At 43.6% G+C, this 19,382-nt stretch overlaps 1 protein-coding gene across 1 annotated transcript in view; it reads left to right on the plus strand.

Annotated features, from left to right (window-relative positions):
- Positions 1 to 19,382, plus strand: part of LOC142313009 (uncharacterized) — a 289,249-nt gene that overhangs the window by 8,119 nt on the left and 261,748 nt on the right. Inside the window, exon 4 of the mRNA XM_075351996.1 lies at positions 8,005 to 8,920. Within this exon, the coding sequence (XP_075208111.1) occupies positions 8,005 to 8,920 (916 nt within the window). The remainder of the gene's footprint in view (positions 1 to 8,004; positions 8,921 to 19,382) is intronic.

Raw genomic sequence — 19,382 nt, forward strand, 5'->3', positions numbered from 1 at the left:
AATGAGAGGTTTGGTCACTGCAGAGTGGGCTTTCAGTCCAAATGCTCTTATACGTTGTGAGACTGTTTAACGAGACAAATCCTTACCCTGTTTAGTATTGCACTGGCGAGCAATTCCAGCTGCAGTGTTGAAACGATTACCCGTGGAGATTCTACGCATTATCCTGTCCTCTTGCATTTGTCTTTCCAGGGCAACCAGCCTTCTTGGGGAACTTGAGATTGTTTGTGATGTTGTAAAGATGCAATATTTTCAAAATCATAGACTTGAAATGACTAACTTCTCTTGCTATGGCTGATAAGAGTCACCCTTTTAGCCTTCATCCATACAACCTGCTGCAGGAGGGTTTCAGTCACTTTGGAACAGCACACCATTTTTGCAAAGTCAGTGCAAACTGGAAATAGTAGAATGAGGTTTATGACGCACTTGGAACTATGGGAGCTCAAGCAGGGTTTAAAACCCGTCATTAGATACAGAAAAACTTGGCAAACCAAAATGAATATAAGAACTTTATTAAACAGGCAATCCAAAAAATGTAACATTTCGACCCCTAAATTTGGGTCTTCATCAGACACAGAAGCTTGTGTAGGAATATGCCTTTTAGATGGTGACACTGTCAAAAATCACCCAGAGATCTATAGATAAATCAGATTGCTGTTCTGTATGGATATAATGGCACAGTGTAGCAGACTTTCTTACACGCAGGGAGGAGAGTAAAGGTTGCTTTACACGCTACGCGACCGCTAAAGCGATCTCGTTGGGGTCACGGAATTTGTGACGCACATCCGGCCGCTTTAGCGATGTTGTTGCGTGTGACACCTATTTGCGATTTTGAATCATTGCAAAAACGTTCAAAATCGCTAATCGGTGACATGCCCCCCCTCTTCCCAAATATCGTTGCTGCTGCAGTAACAATGTTGTTCCTTGTTCCTGCGGCAGCACATGTCGCTACGTGTGACACCGCAGGAACTAGGAACCTTACCGTACCTGCGTCCCGCCAGCAATGAGGAAGGAAGGAGGTGGGCGGGATGTTCGTCCCGCTCATCTCCGCTTTGATTGGGCGGCCGCTTAGTGACGTTGCTGTGACGCTGAATGAACCGCCCCCTTAGAAAGGAGGCGGTTCACCGGTCACAGCGACGTCGCAGAGCAGGTATGTGCGTGTGACGCTGCTGTAGCGATAGTGTTCGCTACGGCAGCGATCACGACATATCGGCCGTACCATGGGGGCCGGTGCTATCACGCTCGACATCGCTAGCATCGGCTAGCGATGTTGCAGCGTGTAAAGCGGCCTTTAGACAGTGTAAGACGCTCTGCTACACTGTGCCATTATATCTATACAGAACAGCAATCTGATTTATTTACAGATGGTGATTTTTGACAGTGTCACCATCTAAAAGCCATATTCCTACACAAGAAGCTATTGTGTCTGAGGAAAACCCAACTATAGGGGTCGAAACTTTACATTTTTTAGATTGCTGGTGCAAATTGGAAAGTTTGGCTCCCAGTTACATAGGGTTTGACAGATAGTTCAGGAAATTAGCACCAAGTGCCAGATTAACACCAAGAACTTGCAGGTATCTCTCTGACAGTGTTCTCTAATACTGATCCATGTTCTTTTTCATTTATCTCATTTACACTTTTATTATTTGCTTTACAATGAATTCAATTTATGAAATAAGCTTAAAATCCTGCACGTTTCCTCATGTTAGGATATAATCACATAGTACTACACAATAACCGTAACATTTAGGAAATTGTGTGTTGTCCTCTCCTTCATGATCTCCAGTATATGTGATGCAACACTCATGGGTAACATCGGGCTCGTCATTTCAGCAGCCAAGTAGCCCAAGGCCAGAGAAGAGTGGTTTGAAATGGCAATGGATTCAACAGGAGAGCAATGCATTTTTTAATTTATCACATTCTCCCTTCTTTTTTTTTACTACTAAACAAATCCCCTGTACAAATTAATTTGCATTCGAAGTTTTACCTTTTCTACAAAGTCAGGGCTTCTTCGTACATATTCGCACTGCTCCTCCGTTGTACAGGAAAATGCATGTGGCTATCAGGGATTGTGGCGGACAGACACCCCCTTCCTTCCCAATAGTACTGACTGACCGGCTCATTTATGATTCTCCATTGAGGGTCTTACTACAAAATATTGGTGACCGACACTTAGAGACATGAACCTAGGAAGATGCTGAATTCTGCACTGAATTGGGAATCTGCTAGAGTCGATCCTGGTGGCCTGATATCATTATCTAGTGGTCCTTGCTCTGTGGTCTTCAGTTAAGATGTGAACGGTTTTGTCACCAATACCATAGTGAACAATCAAATTTTGCAACATGTGATTTTAATGGACATTTGATATACAGGGTGGGCCATTTATATGGATACACATAAATAAAATTGGAATGGTTGGTGATAACAACTTCCTGTTTGTGGCTCATTAGTATATGGGAGGGGGGAAACTTTTCAAGATGGGTGGTGACCATGTCGGCCATTTTGGATTTTTTCCAATGGGAAGAGGGTCATGTAACACATCAATGTGGTGGTGTACCATCTTGCTGTAAAAACTCAGGGAACGTGCCATCATCAGTGCATAAAGAGGGCAACACGTCATCATGTAGCAATTTCAGGTCATTCTCATTGAGATGCTGTAGCAGCTGGATTTTGTAAGGATGCCATTTGTGAGTAGCTAATATCCGCCGAAGGGATTTTCTACTGATGCCACTCTCCAGTGACAAATGGCGAATGCTACGCTGTGGGGTCTTGCTGAATGAAGCTAGGACAGCCACTGATATTTCTTCATAATGCCTTCTTCACACACTGCGGTTTTACCTACGTTTTCTTTTGCAGTGTTGCTGCAGAAATTTCTCAAGAAAATGGTTGTAACTTTTCTGCAGACATTCCCCAGCAAAACCTATGGATAAAAAAAAAAATAGCTGTGCGCACACTGCATTTTTTTCTCAAGAACATTCTTTCTGCAGAATTTCTTGAGAAAAAGAATGTGCATGTCACTTCTTTTCCGCAGGTACCTGCGGTATTTCACTCCATTGACTGTAATGTAATCATGAAATACCGCAGGGAATAACGCAGGTAGCAAATTATGTATGTTTCATTGCGTTTTCCTGCGGTATTTCACATTTTTCGGGACATAATGTTCCTCACTACCCTGTGTTTTGCAAAGAAGTGATGTCATTATGACAGGAAGAGGAAATTGAGCAGAGAGTAAACACACATATCACACTCACACACAGACACATGCATATAGAATGCACATAGAAAATAAACGTACAGTACAGACCAAAAGTTTGAACACACCTCCTCATTCAAAGATTTTTCTTTATTTTCATGATTCTAAAAATTGTAGATTCACATTGAAGGCATCAAAACTATCAATTAAAACATGTGGAATGAAATACTTAAAGTGTGAAACAACTGAAAATATGTCTTTATAATATTCTAGGTTCTTCAAAGTAGCCACCTTTTGCTTTGATTACTGCTTTGCACACTCTTGGCATTCTCTTGATGAGCTTCAAGAGGTAGTCACCGGAAATGGTTTTTCAACAGTCTTGAAGGAGTTCCCAGAGATACTTAGCACTTGTTGGCCCTTTTGCCTTCACTCTGCGGTCCAGCTCACCCCAAACCATCTCGAATGGGTTCAGGTCTAGTGACTGTGGAGACCAGGTTATCTGGCGTAGCACCCCATCACTCTCCTTAGTCAAATAGCCCTTACACAGCCTGGAGGTGTGTTTGGGGTCAATGTCCTGTTAAAAAATAAATGATGGTCCAACTAAATGTAAATCGGATGGAATAGCATGCCGCTGCAAGATGCTGTGGTAGGCATGCTGGTTCTGTATGCCTTCAATTTTGAATAAATCCTCAACAGTGTCACCAGCAAAGTACCCCCACACCATCACACCTCCTCCTCCATGCTTCACGGTGGAAACCAGGCATGTAGAGTCCATCCGTTCACCTTTTTTACAAAGACATGGTGGTCGGATCCAAAGATCTCAAATTTGGACACATCAGACCAAAGCACAGATTTGCACTGGTCTAATGTCCATTCCTTGTGTTCTTTAGCCCAAACAAGTCTCTTCTGCTTGTTGTCTGTCCTTAGCAGTGGTTTCGTAGCAGCTATTTTACCATGAAGGCCTGCTGCACAAAGTCTCCTCTTAATTGTTGTTCTAGAGATGAGAAGGTGTGTCCAAACTTTTGGTCTGGCTGTACATATTAAAAATAAAAAACGTGGGCTCCACCATACTTTTCCCGTCCAGCAAAGGTAAGCACACAGCGGCGGCCCAGTATTCTTAGGTTGGGGAGGGTGAGGGACATTATTGCCCCCCCTCCCGCAGCCAAAAATATCAGCCTGCAGCTGCTCGAGAATGTCGCATCAATTATGAGACAGTCTAGGCGTGTTGCCGGCTCTTCCCGATTTCCGTAATGCGGTGGCAATCGGGGTAATAAGACGTTAATGGCAGCCCATAGCTGCCACTAAGTTTCAGGTTAATCATGGCAGGCATCTATGAGACACCCCCCATGATTAACCTGTAAGTAAAGTAAATAAACACACACACCAAAAAATCCTTTATTTGAAATAAAACACAAAAAAGCCCCCTTTCTCACCCAAGGTCCCGCAGGGTCAATGCTGTATGAGAAATACCGTGGGAGGAAAAACACAAACATCATAAATAAAGCTATAATATCTATCTATCTATCCCTCTATTATCTATCTATCAGAAGGAAATGACAACACATTTTTTTTTCAATGTGCTTTATTGCATTGAATGCATAAAAACACATGTACCAACCCGTGGAAAAACCGCGGCACTACCGTGGTAAAACCGCATGCGGTTTTCAACTGCGGTTTGCTGCGTTTTTTTTGTCGCAGGTGCGGTAATCTTTCAGAGGGTGCGGAATTTTCTTAAGCAAATTCCATTTTCTAGTGCGTATAGGGCCTTAGTGACAGTTTTCTTGCATGTACATTGTGGCAAATCCAACACTGAACCTGTTTCACAATATTTGACAAGCAGTTTGCTAACTGTAGTATAGGAGATTAGTGGTCTCGAAGGGTGTCTTGCATTGAAATACGATACGATACACTTTATTGATCCCGTTTGAAATTATGGTATCACAGCAGCACAATTTAAATCATAACATGAATTACTTAATTGACAAGACAGTAGAGTTGACAGAAGAACATTATACATTAGATTAGGTCATACACAGCGGGTGAACTGAAAGTAGAAGAAATAAAGTAGACATTCACCTTGATGATTTAACACTAATGTTATTGTTGTACACTCCCATAGCAGTTGGCACAAATGATTTCCTATATTTTTCCTTCTTACACCTCAGAAGGATTAGCCGGTTACTGAAGGTGCTCTTCTGTCTCATGAATAGCTCATATAATGGATGTGCATTATTACTCATAATAGCCATACACTTTTTCAGAGTTCTTCTCTCCACTACCTCCTCAAAAGAGTCCAGATTGCAGCCAACAGCAAAGCTTGCCTTCTTGATAAGCTTATTCAGCTTATTAGCATCAGAGACCCGCACACTACTACGCCAGCATATGAGTGCAAAAAAGATGGCACTTGCCACTACAGACTGGTAGAACATTTCTAACATTTTGCTGCACACATTAAAAGACCTCAGTTTCCTTAGGAAATACAATCTGCTCATCCCCTTCTTGTAGACCATCTCTGAGTGGCATCTCCAGTCCAGTTTGCTATCCAGGTGGACCCCCAAATATTTGTAACTATCCACCTGCTCTACCTCCTTACCAGCAATAGTGATCGGTAAATATTCCATCTTTCTCCTACTATAGTTGGCCACCAACTCCTTAGTTTTCTTAACATTTAGTTGTAGATAGCTACCATGGCACCAATCCACAAAATTCGACACCACCCTTCTATATTCCTCATCCCCCTGGTCCCCCCTAATACATCCCACAACCACGGAGTCATCCGAGAATTTTTGAAGGTGGTAAAAATCAGATTTATACTGAAAGTCTGATGTATAAAGTGTGAATAGAAAGGGTGCTAGCACAGTTCCCTGAGGGGCATCTACACTGCTCAATAATCTGCTAGACACAACTGCTCCCATCTGTACAAACTGTGGCCGATCTGATAGGTAGTCAGTTATCCAATTACTCATCCCCTCCTTTATCTTCATATCAGTCATCTTTTTGTGTAGTAAAAGTGGCTGCAGGGTGTTACATGCACTCGAGAAATCGAAGAACATCGCTTGCACAGTGGTTCCGTCATTCTCCAAAAATGAATGTACAGTATGTAACAGAGAAAGAATAGCATTGTCCACCCCCAATCTATGCCGGTAAGTAAACTGTAGGGGATCAATAAAAGCCCTCACCCTCGGACTCAAGTGAGCAAGCACTAATCTTTCCAAGGCCTTCATAGCATGAGATGTTAAGGCTACAGGACGATAGTCATTTAGGGTTGCAGGGGAGAAGTAGTCTTGGGTACCGGAACCAAACAGGAGGTTTTCCATATCACTGGTACCCTCTGTGTTTGTAGACTTCCATTAAATAGGTGTGTAAAGACCGTACACAGCTGGTCTGCACACACTTTAAGGACACGTGGACTGAGTCCATCTGGCCCTGCAGCTTTACCAATGTTAAGTGACTTAAACTGCCTCCTCACATCATTTTCGGAGACTCTGAAATTAGTCTGCTCATCCTCCAATATCAATGTTACAGAATTTGCACCAGATTCACATCCTCTGTCAGTTGGCGTTACACATGTATTGCTAAATCTATTGAAATACTCATTCATCTCATTAGCCTTGTCCAGTTCTCCTCCCCCATGCTCAGACCTCACCTTAAGCCCAGTCAGTAATTTCATTCCTGACCAAACCTCCCTGGAATTATTGTGGGACAGTTTCTTTTCAAGTTTAATTCTGAAGACTTCCTGGGCCTTCTTTATTTTATACTTCAATTCATGCTGTATCATTTTAATTTCCTCTTTGTCGCCTAATTTAAATGCCTTTTTTTCCTGTTGAGCAAATGCTTCAATTCTTTTGTTATCAATTGCTTGTTATTTGCAAAACACCTAATCTTTTTAACAGGCACCAACATATCAAAGCAGAAGTTAATGTAGTCAGTCACTCTACCAACCACTTCATTAACATTTGTATACTCGTCCATTGTCCCAAGCAACACATCCCAGTCTGTAAGATGAAAGCAATCCTGTAAAACCTGTTCATTTGTTGGATTCCACATTCTAATTGTTTTAATTGTAGCAGGCTGTTTACTAACAACAGGTTGGTAGACTGGTGAAAATAGTATAAGATTGTGATCGGATTTCCCCAAGGGCAGCAGGGCAGACGATGAATAAGCATTCTTGACATTAGCATAAAGTAAATCCAAAATAATTTTGTCACGTGTTGTACATTTAACAAATTGATAGAATTTAGGTAAAGCAGTTGAAATTTTAGCCCGATTAAAATCCCCAGAGATTACAGTAAGCGAGTGAGGGTGTTTCATCTGGAGTCGAGCAATGACTCCTGACAGCACTTCTCCTGCAGCCTCATGGTTTGCTGATGGTGGTATGCTGCAATGACCCGGGTACTGCATTCAAGAGACATCAAAACAATTTCTATCCGCTTCTGAAATGTTAGCCTCTGCGACATGTCAATGGCTGTAAACAAAGAGAAACTTGTAAATAACTAATGAATGAATAAAGTTATGTTAAAACCAAGCACACCATTGTTTGTGAAATTCTCAATAAGTTTGATGTGGTACATGACCCTCTTCCCATTGAAAAAATAAAGTTGGATCCAAAATGGCCGACTTCAAAATGGCCACCATGGTCACCACCCATCTTGAAAAGTTTCCCTCCTCCCATATATTAATGAGCCACAAACAGGAAGTTTAGATCACCAACCATTCCCATTTTATTTAGGTGTATCCATATAAATGGCCCACCCTGTAGTTAAAAAAATATTTCCGAGGTTATGTTATTAAAAAAAATTATATTTTTTTTTTAGCAGACCAATGTATTAGGAGATCAGATGGACTTATGGCATCTTCAGACTTTCAATCATATGATCTTTGTGTGACAGAAGACACATATGAAGAACAGTGCATTATCCCAGCTGTATCCTCGGTACTTCACAGCAAAGATCTATCATCTGATTCTATTAAACAGGTCCTATCTTCTGATTCGTCACAGGCTAGAAAGAAGACATTTTCATGTTCAGAATGTGGGAAATGTTTTATGAAGAAATCCGCTCTTGTAAACCATCACAGAATTCACAGAGGGAAAAAGCCATTTTCATGTTCAGAATGTGGGAAATGTTGTGTAGGTAAATCAGCTTTTGTAACCCATCAGAGAATTCACACAGGGGAGAAGCCATTTTCATGTTCAGGATGTGGGAAATGTTTTTCACAGAAATCAGGTCTTGTAAAACATCAGAGAATTCACACTGGGGAGAAGCCATTTTCATGTTCAGCATGTGGGAAATATTTTGCAGATAAATCAGGTCTTGTAAAACATCAGAGAATTCACACTGGGGAGAAGCCATTTTCATGTTCAGCATGTGGGAAATATTTTGCAGATAAATCAGGTCTTGTATATCATCAGAGAATTCACACTGGGGAGAAGCCATTTTCATGTTCAGAATGTGGGAAATGTTATGCAGTGAAATCAGCTCTTGTTAAACATCAGAGAATTCACACAGGGGAGTTTTCATGTTCAGAATGTGGGAAATGTTTTTCACAGAAATCAGGTCTTGTTCAACATCAGAGAATTCACACAGGGGAGAAGCCATTTTCATGTTCAGAGTGTGGGAAAAAATTTAATACTAAATCATCATGTAATAGCCATGAGAAAACTCACTCAAAAGAAAAGTCACATTTTTTACCACTAAATCAACTGTTGATAGTGATGAAAGAAGTCACACACTGAAAAATTCATTTTCATGTCCAGAATGTGGGAAAAGTTTTCCAAGTAAATCAAATCTTTTTACACATCAGAGAACTCACACAGGGGAAAAGCCATATTCATGTTCAGAATGTGGTAGATGTTTTGCAAATAAATCAAATCTTGCTGCACATCAGAGAACTCATACAGGGGAAAAGCCATATTCATGTTCAGACTGCGGGAAAAGTTTTGCATTTAAATCAAATCTTTATATACATCAGATAAAAACATTGTTTAAAAGAACTGAGAGTCCTCAGTGGTTGATACCTTTTAATGGCTAACTGAAAAGATGGTAATAATTGCAAGCTTTCGAGACTACTCAGGTCTCTTCATCAGGCATGGTATAACACAAAATCTGAAGAGTCACATATTTATACACAACAGGACTTAGAATAGTGCAGTAAAAAAAAACCAAAAAACAAGTTATATAAAACAGAATTTTCTGTTTTATATAACTTGTTTTTTGGTTTGTTTTTTTCTGTTTTATATAACTTGTTTTTTGTTTTTTTTTACTGCACTATTCTAAGTCCTGTTGTGTATAAATATGTGACTCTTCAGATTTTGTGTTATACCATGCCTGATGAAGAGACCTGAGTAGTCTCGAAAGCTTGCAATTATTACCATCTTTTCAGTTAGCCATTAAAAGGTATCAACCACTGAGGACTCTCAGTTCTTTTAAACAATGTTTTTATCTCTACTGGCTAACACGGTACAAAGATATATTTTACTTGTATATACATCAGAGAATTCACACAGGGGAGAAGCCATAAAAATATAAAAAAAAACCACTGCCCACCTCCGGAAGTGTGTTGCTATGGGCCTAAAGCAAAACATTTCCAGAGGTGGGTGGTGTTTTGTTTTTTTTTTATTAATTCTCCGTGAAAAAAACATCTCAGAACGCTAAATTAAAGCCTAATTTGCGACGAAAAAACATTTCAAGCAGCGCACACAAAGCAGGTAATCACTCAGACACAAGCACAGCGCGATGCAATACCACGAGGATTTTTACGTCAGTTTCCAAGCCTCGAGTCTGAAGATTTCTTACCTCTAGCCATAGCTTGGGGTGCAGTTATATAGGGCTGGTCAGCCCGCCTGATATATAAGTGCATCTCAATAAATTTTCTGGCTTACCCTCCTTGTGGAGTGTGTAAATGACTGCCTTCTGAACATTTGTGAAGTCAGCAGTCTTCCCCATGATTGTGTAGCCTACAGAACCAGACTAAGAGACCATTTTAAACGCTTAGGAAACCTTTGCATGTGTTTTGTAGTAATTATTCTCATTTTCTGAGATAATGACTTTTTGGTTTTCATTGGCTGTAAGCCATAATCATCAACATTAATAGAAATAAACACTTGAAAAAAATCACTCTGTGTGTAATGACTCTATGTAATATATGTGTTTCACCTTTTTTTTATTGAATTACTGAAATAAATTAACTTTTTGAGGATATTCTAATTTATTGAGATGCCCTTGTAACAGTAGAGGTCGCTAAAAAGGCTGTAGGCCAGTCACTGTGCACTACACTTATCTGTATGAATGGCACCTTACACAGGACTTATCCATGTGCATTTATAATACTGGGCAATAGCCCACTCAAAGAATGGCTGGTGGGTTATTATTTTGCACCTCTGCTGCCTCCACCTTTATGATGGGGTTGCTGAATCTTACAGTGCATTTCATATTGTTGCTAAATACAACAGCCTTGTTTCTGTGCTCTGAGCAGTGACTGAACCCTGCTATGTTAGTGTAAAGCCTCATTCAGACATCCATGTATTTATTACAAACATCTGAATAAGGCTTTACACTGACATAGAAGAGCTCAGTTTGCAGAGTGCAGGAAAAAGAAAGAGGAAAAAACTGAACATCAACTCACAGTCCATGCGTCTAGTACATTTCGCTGAACCATGTATCTAATCCTATATTGTGAGATACAGATTGTAGAGCCATGTGTCTAAGCCTATCGTGTGATTCCTGTGCTGTGAATTTACAACTATCATATGAGATACAATCTGTGTATCTAATCTTATGTGAGATTCAGTCCATATATTGAATCCTATAAAATGTGATACAGTTCGCTGTATCTAATCCTATCATGTATGAAAACGCTGAACTGTATAATTACTGCGATTTGAGCACTGCAGCCACAGTGATATGACTGCTCAACTCAGATCTCTAAAGACCATTGAACAGCATTTTCTTCTCAAGGTGGTTGATTAAATGACAGAAATAGGATCTTCACTTTCAGATTGCAAATACATGTTCTTGATGTGGTTGTAACTTTTTTTTCTAACAAAATCTGCAATACTAAACTACAAACTGTTAAAGATTGGATTTTGTTTTGAAATATAGGTTTTTTTCCTTTCGCGTGACTTCCCAGTGAGTTCATTACTCGACTCTAAACATTAATTTTCAATAATGGAACGTGAAGAGAAATATACAGGAGGGTCTCTGTTTAAGTTACTTCTCACATTATATATATAATGTGAGAAGTGGATATAAAAGTCTACACACTAGAGATGAGTAAACCCGTGGAACTTCGGTTCGGCAGGTGCAGCCGAACCAAACTTCCAAGGATTCGGACTTGATGTGCGCCTGTCATGCATTGACTACCGGGATTCCGCCAGGTACACGGGAACCCCCGGCATGCGCCGCAACACACAGGGTACATGATACAACGGTGGGCTCTGGCGCTAGGGAAAGGGGAGCAGAGCCACCTCCTAAACTCACCTGAGATTGATCCAAGCAGTCCCTATACGGGTTCTTTTACCCCATCACCGATCATGTGCCTATCCCTGTCTTTACCTGGTCTCAGCCCTATATAGTGCACAGGGCAGTGGGAACACTAGTCCTGCTCTAGGTTAAAGACACAGAGAGGATTAAACAGACAAGGGTAAAATAAACAGTAATCATACAAATCACTCCAAAAAACAAGAGGTAATAATGAGGAATGGACCAGAGATTTCACACAGCAAACTTTCTCTGAATGGCTTCCTGGTCCACAGCTCACAGGTTCCTTCTAGAGGCAAGCAAAGCAGAAACTATCACCAGCAATTACCCGAGCTAAAAAGGAAGTCTTTATAGCAGAGCTAATTAGCAATAGAGAACATATGGCTATAGCTTTCATTCAGAGTTCAGGAGACCAGAGGATGTAATTAACCCTAGCAGCGCTGGATAAAGGAGAATCTGCACAGCTAGCAGTATTAACCTGAGCAAGTTTGTATGAAGCCCTGCATTGTGAGATCCTGACACCAGAAATAAGAGGGACCACTCTCCGTCAATGTATCCTCATAACAGAACCCCAGCGGAAGTTCGAATCTCTGCTCACATGCAGCCAGCCATAAACAGAACTCTTTCGGGAGATAGTTGGCAGGGTTTTTCCATTTTTTTGTTGTTGCACACTACATCCGACTACGCTGTTGTTACCCCCAGTGTGTGCCGTTCAAACACTGGTAGCAGCTCGAACTGGGATGAGCACCTAGCATACCCGACCACAGCGATGCTCGCGCTACTGGTCTACATACGTAAAACACTCGAACTCCAAACTATGTTTTGTAAAGTCAGTTTCGCTCATCTCTACTACACACCCCAAGTTTTTCTCATGTAAAAAAAAAATTATCAAGTTCATTTCAGAATTTTTGCCACCTTTAATGTCACCCATAACACTGGTATACAATGAATTTGGTGCCAACAATGTCTGAAAGGTTTTATATTACGTTTCTGGTGCTGATTACGAATATGACTTTGATTTTGCCAGACTAGCTCAGATTTTTGAGATATTTAATAGTTTATTAATTAAATAAAAAGTGACTGATGGATACTGAGGGATAGGAGACCCTAGGCTGTCCCTCACACTAGGGGGCCCTATGCTATCTATAATCTCAGTCAGGAAAAAAACTGTGGAAAGAAAGCGCAGATAGGGTATTACCCCAATATATGCGGGGTGAGGAGGGGGGAGTAATCTTACTCACCAGATATAGTTGTGACAGTCACAACTACTTTACTCGCGTATACAACTTGATCACGGCTGCAGCCACCCAAACGGCAGATAACAGAGAAGAGTGGAGAGGGGTGATTAATTGCCGAGCCAATTTTTGGTGCGGCAATTAATCACCCCTCTCCACTCTTCTCTGTTATCTATAATCTCAGTGATACTCCTAATGGCCCTGCTCCTAACCGAATCTAATCTGTTACTCCACCTTCCACTAGGGAAGGACAGGACAGGAGCTTGATGTTAAGCACAGATAAAGATAGACTGGGTAAATCAAAACTCTGACACTCTGCGCACACACAGGATTAAACAATAAGAAATTCAGGAGGAAAACGAGCAGTAATGAAGCTACAAAAGACAACAGGGGTAAACTCCATTACCGCACAAAGCAATAAGTATAATGTCCACCAGATAGTCTAGAATTCCACATCTCACTAAACCAACTAGGAAACTATAGCTGGCATGGGTGTAAGGATTCAGCCAGCATAAATAGTAGGAGAGAAGATGTGATTCTATTCCCTACATGTGATCAAAGGAGCCTAACAGGCAGACTAGCAGACATTACCTCTTGCTAGCCAGGCTACCTATGAACCAGGAGCTCAGCATGGATATCTGAGGCTGATATCCAAATCCTCTCCTCAGGATCATAAGCCCACCTATGAACCAAATACTGTAATGAACGGCAAACAAAACAAGAATTAAAAATCTTGGACTCCTGAAGTTCTAAAGACCCATTGACTAAGACTGGAGGTGGAAGTAAGGGAAGAGGGCTTCCTGAACCCACATATCTCTTTAACAAGATCTTTGGAATACATTATGGATTATTTAAAATGCCGGTAATGCCAGACGGAAAACAGCAGGATTAATGACCGGTGTAATTAAGGTCCTAACTTTAATGAAGGTACCTTAAAGGGAATCTGTCACCAGGTTTGTGACACGTAATCTGAGAGCAGCATAATGTAGAGACGAAGATCCTGTTTTCAGCGGTGTCCTTTACTGGGCTGTTTCATGTTGTTTTGATAAAATTACTGATTTAATCAGCAGGAAATTATCATTAGAGGACTACTAGGCCTGCTGCCAGGCAGTCCAGCATATTCATGAGGTCTGTATAACCCGCCCCACCACTGAATGGCAACTTTCTGTGTACACTGTATATGAGCAGAAAGCTTCAAATCATTAGTATGAGTGGGTTATACAACTCCACATGCACATAACTACTAAATGTTCAGAAAAGAAAACAGTGATTTTATCAAAATGACAACAAGCAGCCCAGTAAGTGATACAACAATGGAATCGGGGTATCTGTCTCTACATTGTGCTGTCAGATGGGGTGGTAAAAACCTGGTGACAAATTCCTTTTAAGCATAATGTTTTTAGTAAATAATCACACCAGATCACCCACACAGGTTCAGACCAGGCACATGTCTACAGTCAGCCGCAAGAGTATACTTAGAACCCATGTCACGCAAATGCTGCTGAACTTTCTGCCATGTAGATGATAATGATGAGCGAAATCGGTCCCCGTCAGGTACCCCTGAAGAGTGCTGCTCCTGAAACTTGCATAACCAGGGATGTCGATCATAAACAAGCAAAAAAAGAGATACCCCAGAAGATTCATGGTGATGATTATTAATGGCAAATTCAGCGAGAGGAAGGAACAAGGACCACTCTTCCTGATTATCAGAAGCAACCGCCACCAAAATATTACTTGCAGAGGAGGGAAAATCCATTATAAAATCCATAGAAATGTCTGTCCAAGGGTCGCTAGGAACACTCAAAGGCTGCAAACATCCTGATGGACAGGAGTGAGATGTCTTCGCGCACGCACAAGTGGCACACGTATATACATAGGTTACCACATCCCTCCCGCTTCTGGGCCACCAAAAGCAATGCAATGAGATCAATAGTACCCTTAACCATAGGGTGACCGGTCAGAACAGAATCATGATGCTTTCCCAGAACCTTTAGAAGAAGAATCAGGGAATCAAATGACTTCTTCACTGTAACCCCAGACGGTGCATCACCTTGAGCCTTAGCTATTTCAGACTCCGCATCAGTACTCCTCTTGTTTTGTTCCTCGCTGAAGTTTCCAAGGTTATCTGGACATAAATTTAAATAGCTATGGAGATAATGCATCTTTATGCATATATTAACTTCCAAATTTCTGAAGTTACCGAGTATACCTTGCGCCAATTGTTCATAATTGTCGGATGCTTGCTTGGACAAATTTAAGTCTCAAATCAGGTCATTGAGTTCTTTTTCGCTTAATGGTTGAGGCTTTGAAGAACGTCCTACAAATTCAATTCCACTGCTACTACCTGCCTCAAATTCCAATCCCTGCCTCTCTTCAGAGTATGACAGTGGATGGTCTTGTCATCTGGTAAACACTGGTATGGGAATGTCATTGCCATGTGGAATAGGTCGTCTTGCTGATTCCAAATCAGGATAATTAATTATTATTATTATTATTTATTATTATAGCGCCATTTATTCCATGACGCTTTACAAGTGAAAGAGGGTATACGAACAACAATCATTAACAGTACAAAACAGATTGGTATAGGAGGAGATCCCTCCTAATCCCAATGTGCTTTATTGTAACGATTACAGTCTTTAATCTTTACAACACAAAAATAACAATCATCATGGTGGTTTTACGGGTCTGTCCATGATATTGGCACACCAAAGTTTAAACTTTTTCTTTCACCATTTGCCCACTGTTGTAGGTGCTTCACACGTGTTTTGCAAATCACATGTGGAGCCCAAGACTTATCCTGTACTCTAAAATAAGTGTAATGACGCTAAAGGCTGCTTTACACCAGACAATCTATCGTGCGATAGATCGTCGGGGGTCACGGTTTTTGTGACGCACATCCGGCATCGCTGGCGATGCCGGCCTGTGTGACACCTCCAAGCGACGCAGTATCGCTCACAAATCGTGAGTCGTGTACTGGTCGCTAGGTTCCATAATATAGTTTAATTTAGTTGTTCATCGTTTCCGGGGTAGCACACGTCGCTCCGTGTGACACCCCGGGAACGATGAACAGCAGCTCACCTGCGTCACGCGGCCGCCGCCGGCTATGTGAAGGAAGGAGGTGGGCGGGATGTATACGTCCCGCTCATCTCCACCCCTCCACTTCCATTGGCCGGCGGCCGTGTGACGTCGCTGTGACGCCGAACGTCCCTCCCACTCCAGGAAGTGGACTTTCGCCGCCCACAGCGTGGTCGCACGAGAGGTAAGTATGTGTGACGGGGGTTACTGACTTTGTGCGACACGGGCAGCGATTTGCCCGTGCCGCAAAAAGGACGGGGGCGGGTACGATCGATTGTGAAATTGCACAATCGGTCGTACCGTGTAAAGCAGCCTTAACACTCTAACCACCCCAACCGCCCTCCGGCTTCTGCTCCGGGCACCTGCCAGGTCTCTCTGCAACCAGACCCTGCACACACCACGCAGGTCTCCTGGGAGCATGTTAACAGGGTGAGTGAATGCACTCCTCGCAGTATCAGCCCAGTATTGTTTAACCTATGCTCCAGAACCTGTCCGGTGGACCTACTCCTGTGTTCCAGCCTGTACTAGCCATCCTGCCTGTATCTGCCATCCAGCCTATAAAAGCCGTCCTACCAGTACCTGCCCTTCAGTCAGACACCTAAGTTGGTACCTGAATTCCTGGCCCCTGGGGACAGCTGCCGCAGAATCGGGGGCTTCACCCTGGAGTGGTACCGGGTGGCTAGTTTCCAGCACAAGCCGAACCTCATCATCATAGACTCTAGTGAAGATAAGGTAGTCACTTAGCTAAGCCCCTCCAGGGTAAGCCCAGCCCTGTGGCACAGTGGGTCCACACTCACCAGAGTGACAGACTGCTCAGGCCATGGAGCCTGCTGGCTCGAGTTCCCCTTCGCTCACAGCGCTGTGTGCATAGAGATGTAGAAATGACCTGCCAATGAGCAACAAGATCAGATTTTGACCTTCTTGCGGTTAGTAAACATCCGTCTGAATGCTCTTCCACCTGCTCCTCTCCAGCCTGCTGTAAATGTGACGCCCTGGCAAAACCAGGTAGTCATAGTTAGGCCCCCGCATAACACCTTCCCTCACTAGGAAACACACAGCCAACCACAAACCCTAGTCACCCCCCCTTAGGGACAAACAGACACACCAGTGGACATGACCAGGCGGTTGGGATGTGCCCACTCAGGGGTCTAGACAGCCCGGGGCGGGAAAACAGTAAGTTCAGTTAAGTCAGATCTGTGGTAGAGTTCAGTTTGGAGAGAAGTGTGGGCTAGAGTTAAGTGTAGCTCCAGCAGGAAAACCCAAGTTGAACGGTACCAGGGTAGGAGCCCTGGTGCCACTGGCTAGGAGGCAGACGGTGGTCTCCGTCGGCAGGAGACAGGCAGAACCGAGGTGGACCGGGACAGGGTTGTAGCCCGCCGTTACCGACACGGGGGACCGACACGGAAACCGTATCACAAAGGGGGGTACTCGGACCCTGAATCCAGAACCGGAACCAAGCGGACTGGTTAATTTACTGATTAAAGCCAGGACTAGAGGTCCTGTCCCACCCAAAGTCCCTCATAGAAGTCAACAGCCCACCGAAAGGGATAGGAGGTCACTGCCAGGGCCCATAGATCCCACGGACCAGCGTCTGCGAGCACGGCTCCTTAGGCCACATCCAGCCGGGAGCGGACTCCTGAGTTGAACGCTAGGAAGTCCACCTTACACAAAGCAGTGCAGAGAAGAGGATAAAGACTACCAGCCAGGTGGGGGACCCGAATGCAACCGGCCACGGCACCAGCCACCATCATCTTGGTTTACCAGAGACTTGTGTGGTTTATTAACAGTGAGTACACAAACACTCCCTGCGGTCGCTATACCCTGCACTGAGACATCGGGTCCCGGGGCCACCATCCCTACTCACGGAGGGGTTAACAACTAGCTGCCACAATATCTCCCCTGGGTGCCCCACAACTGCAGCAGTGGTGTCCCACCTCACCACACACCATGGGTGGCGTCACAAACTTAATACGGCCTAGCCCGTACATCTACGTCCCCCCTTTTATTCGGTGTGTCCGCAAGACCCCCGGGTCCGGAGACCCTCGAGCCACTACCCCTGGAGGCCCAGATCCAAGCAGCGCCGGCTGCTGGCACGGGGGTGGCACATAAATATACAGCCTTCTACCAAACTCCAGGTGTTAGACCGCGTCTGTCTGCTTTACCAAGATTTGATGGTGAGGCTAAGCTATGTCCTCACTGCACTTTGAATTGTTGGCTCACCAATTCCCCTTGGATATAAAGTCCCATTTGGGATTTGATGCTCTCGCATGGCTCAATCTTTCATGGGAGAGAGGGGCTCTTAAAGTCTCTAACCTGCGATCTTTTCTGGAGGCATTCCGCAAAGTTTTTGACCAGTTGGGCCACATCACCTCTGCAAAATCCTCTATCCCTAATTGCGCCAGGGTAGTCTTACAGAAGGCCAGTATGCTGTCTGTTTCCTTACCCCAGCCTCAGCACTTGATTGGAATAATGTAAGGATAGTCCTGGGAATGGACCCACTGGACCATGCACTGGAGTCCTCTGCAACGACGCCTCAAGCGAACCCCTATACAGGGACTGTTGGGCCTAACCGCAGAGGGCCTAGATGCACAGAAGCTGGGATCAGCAAGAGTCACTGAATGCAGGATCCGATCTGGACCAGGTACAGGTTAACGTAATCGGGCAGAAGTCCAGAACTGAGACTGGTGCAGGTCACAGGGATTAGGCTGAAGTCCAAAATTGGTGACTGGTCCAGGTTAACCAGGTTAACCAGGATCAGGCTGAGGTTCGGAGCCAGATACTAGTGCAAGCTAACAGGATCAGGCTGAAGTCCAGAACTGGAGAGTGGTTCAGGTTACTGGGATCAGGATGGAGTGTATGCTCAGATCGGTACTCAGGATCTGCAAGCAGAGACAGAGTAACACCAAGCACAGGCATGGAGGGACCTGAACAACTAGCACAAGAGACAAGCTACAGGGACACATTGAAAAAGCACTGGCCATGGGGAGTAGCAAGTCTTAAATACCCAAGGTTACTTATTAGTAATATTCCGGACAGCTGTGCTGGCCCTTTAAGTCAAGGAGAGTGCACGTGCATGCCCCCTAGTGTGCATGTGTGAGGGCCACAACCCGGAAGTCAGAGCCGAGACCACAGGAGGAGAGGCAGGACGCTGGGGCGCAGGTGGCTGCAGTGAGTGAGCGGCGTGGGGCCGGGACCGACTGGGAAAAGGTATGGACGGAGTAGCAGGAGAGCGGGCTCGGCGGGGAGCGGGAACCCCAGGGCTTGGAGCAACGGGTGGTGAGTGGCGCAGTCGGACTGGGAGTGTGACAAATAACAAGGCGATGGTAGCAGCCTTCTGGGAAGGTCTGACCAGATTGCCATGGAAATTAGATCATCCAAGGAGGTGGGAATATCATGAGCTAG

The sequence above is a fragment of the Anomaloglossus baeobatrachus genome, chromosome 5 (assembly GCF_048569485.1).
Source record: "Anomaloglossus baeobatrachus isolate aAnoBae1 chromosome 5, aAnoBae1.hap1, whole genome shotgun sequence".
NCBI classification, from domain to species: Eukaryota; Metazoa; Chordata; class Amphibia; order Anura; family Aromobatidae; genus Anomaloglossus; species Anomaloglossus baeobatrachus.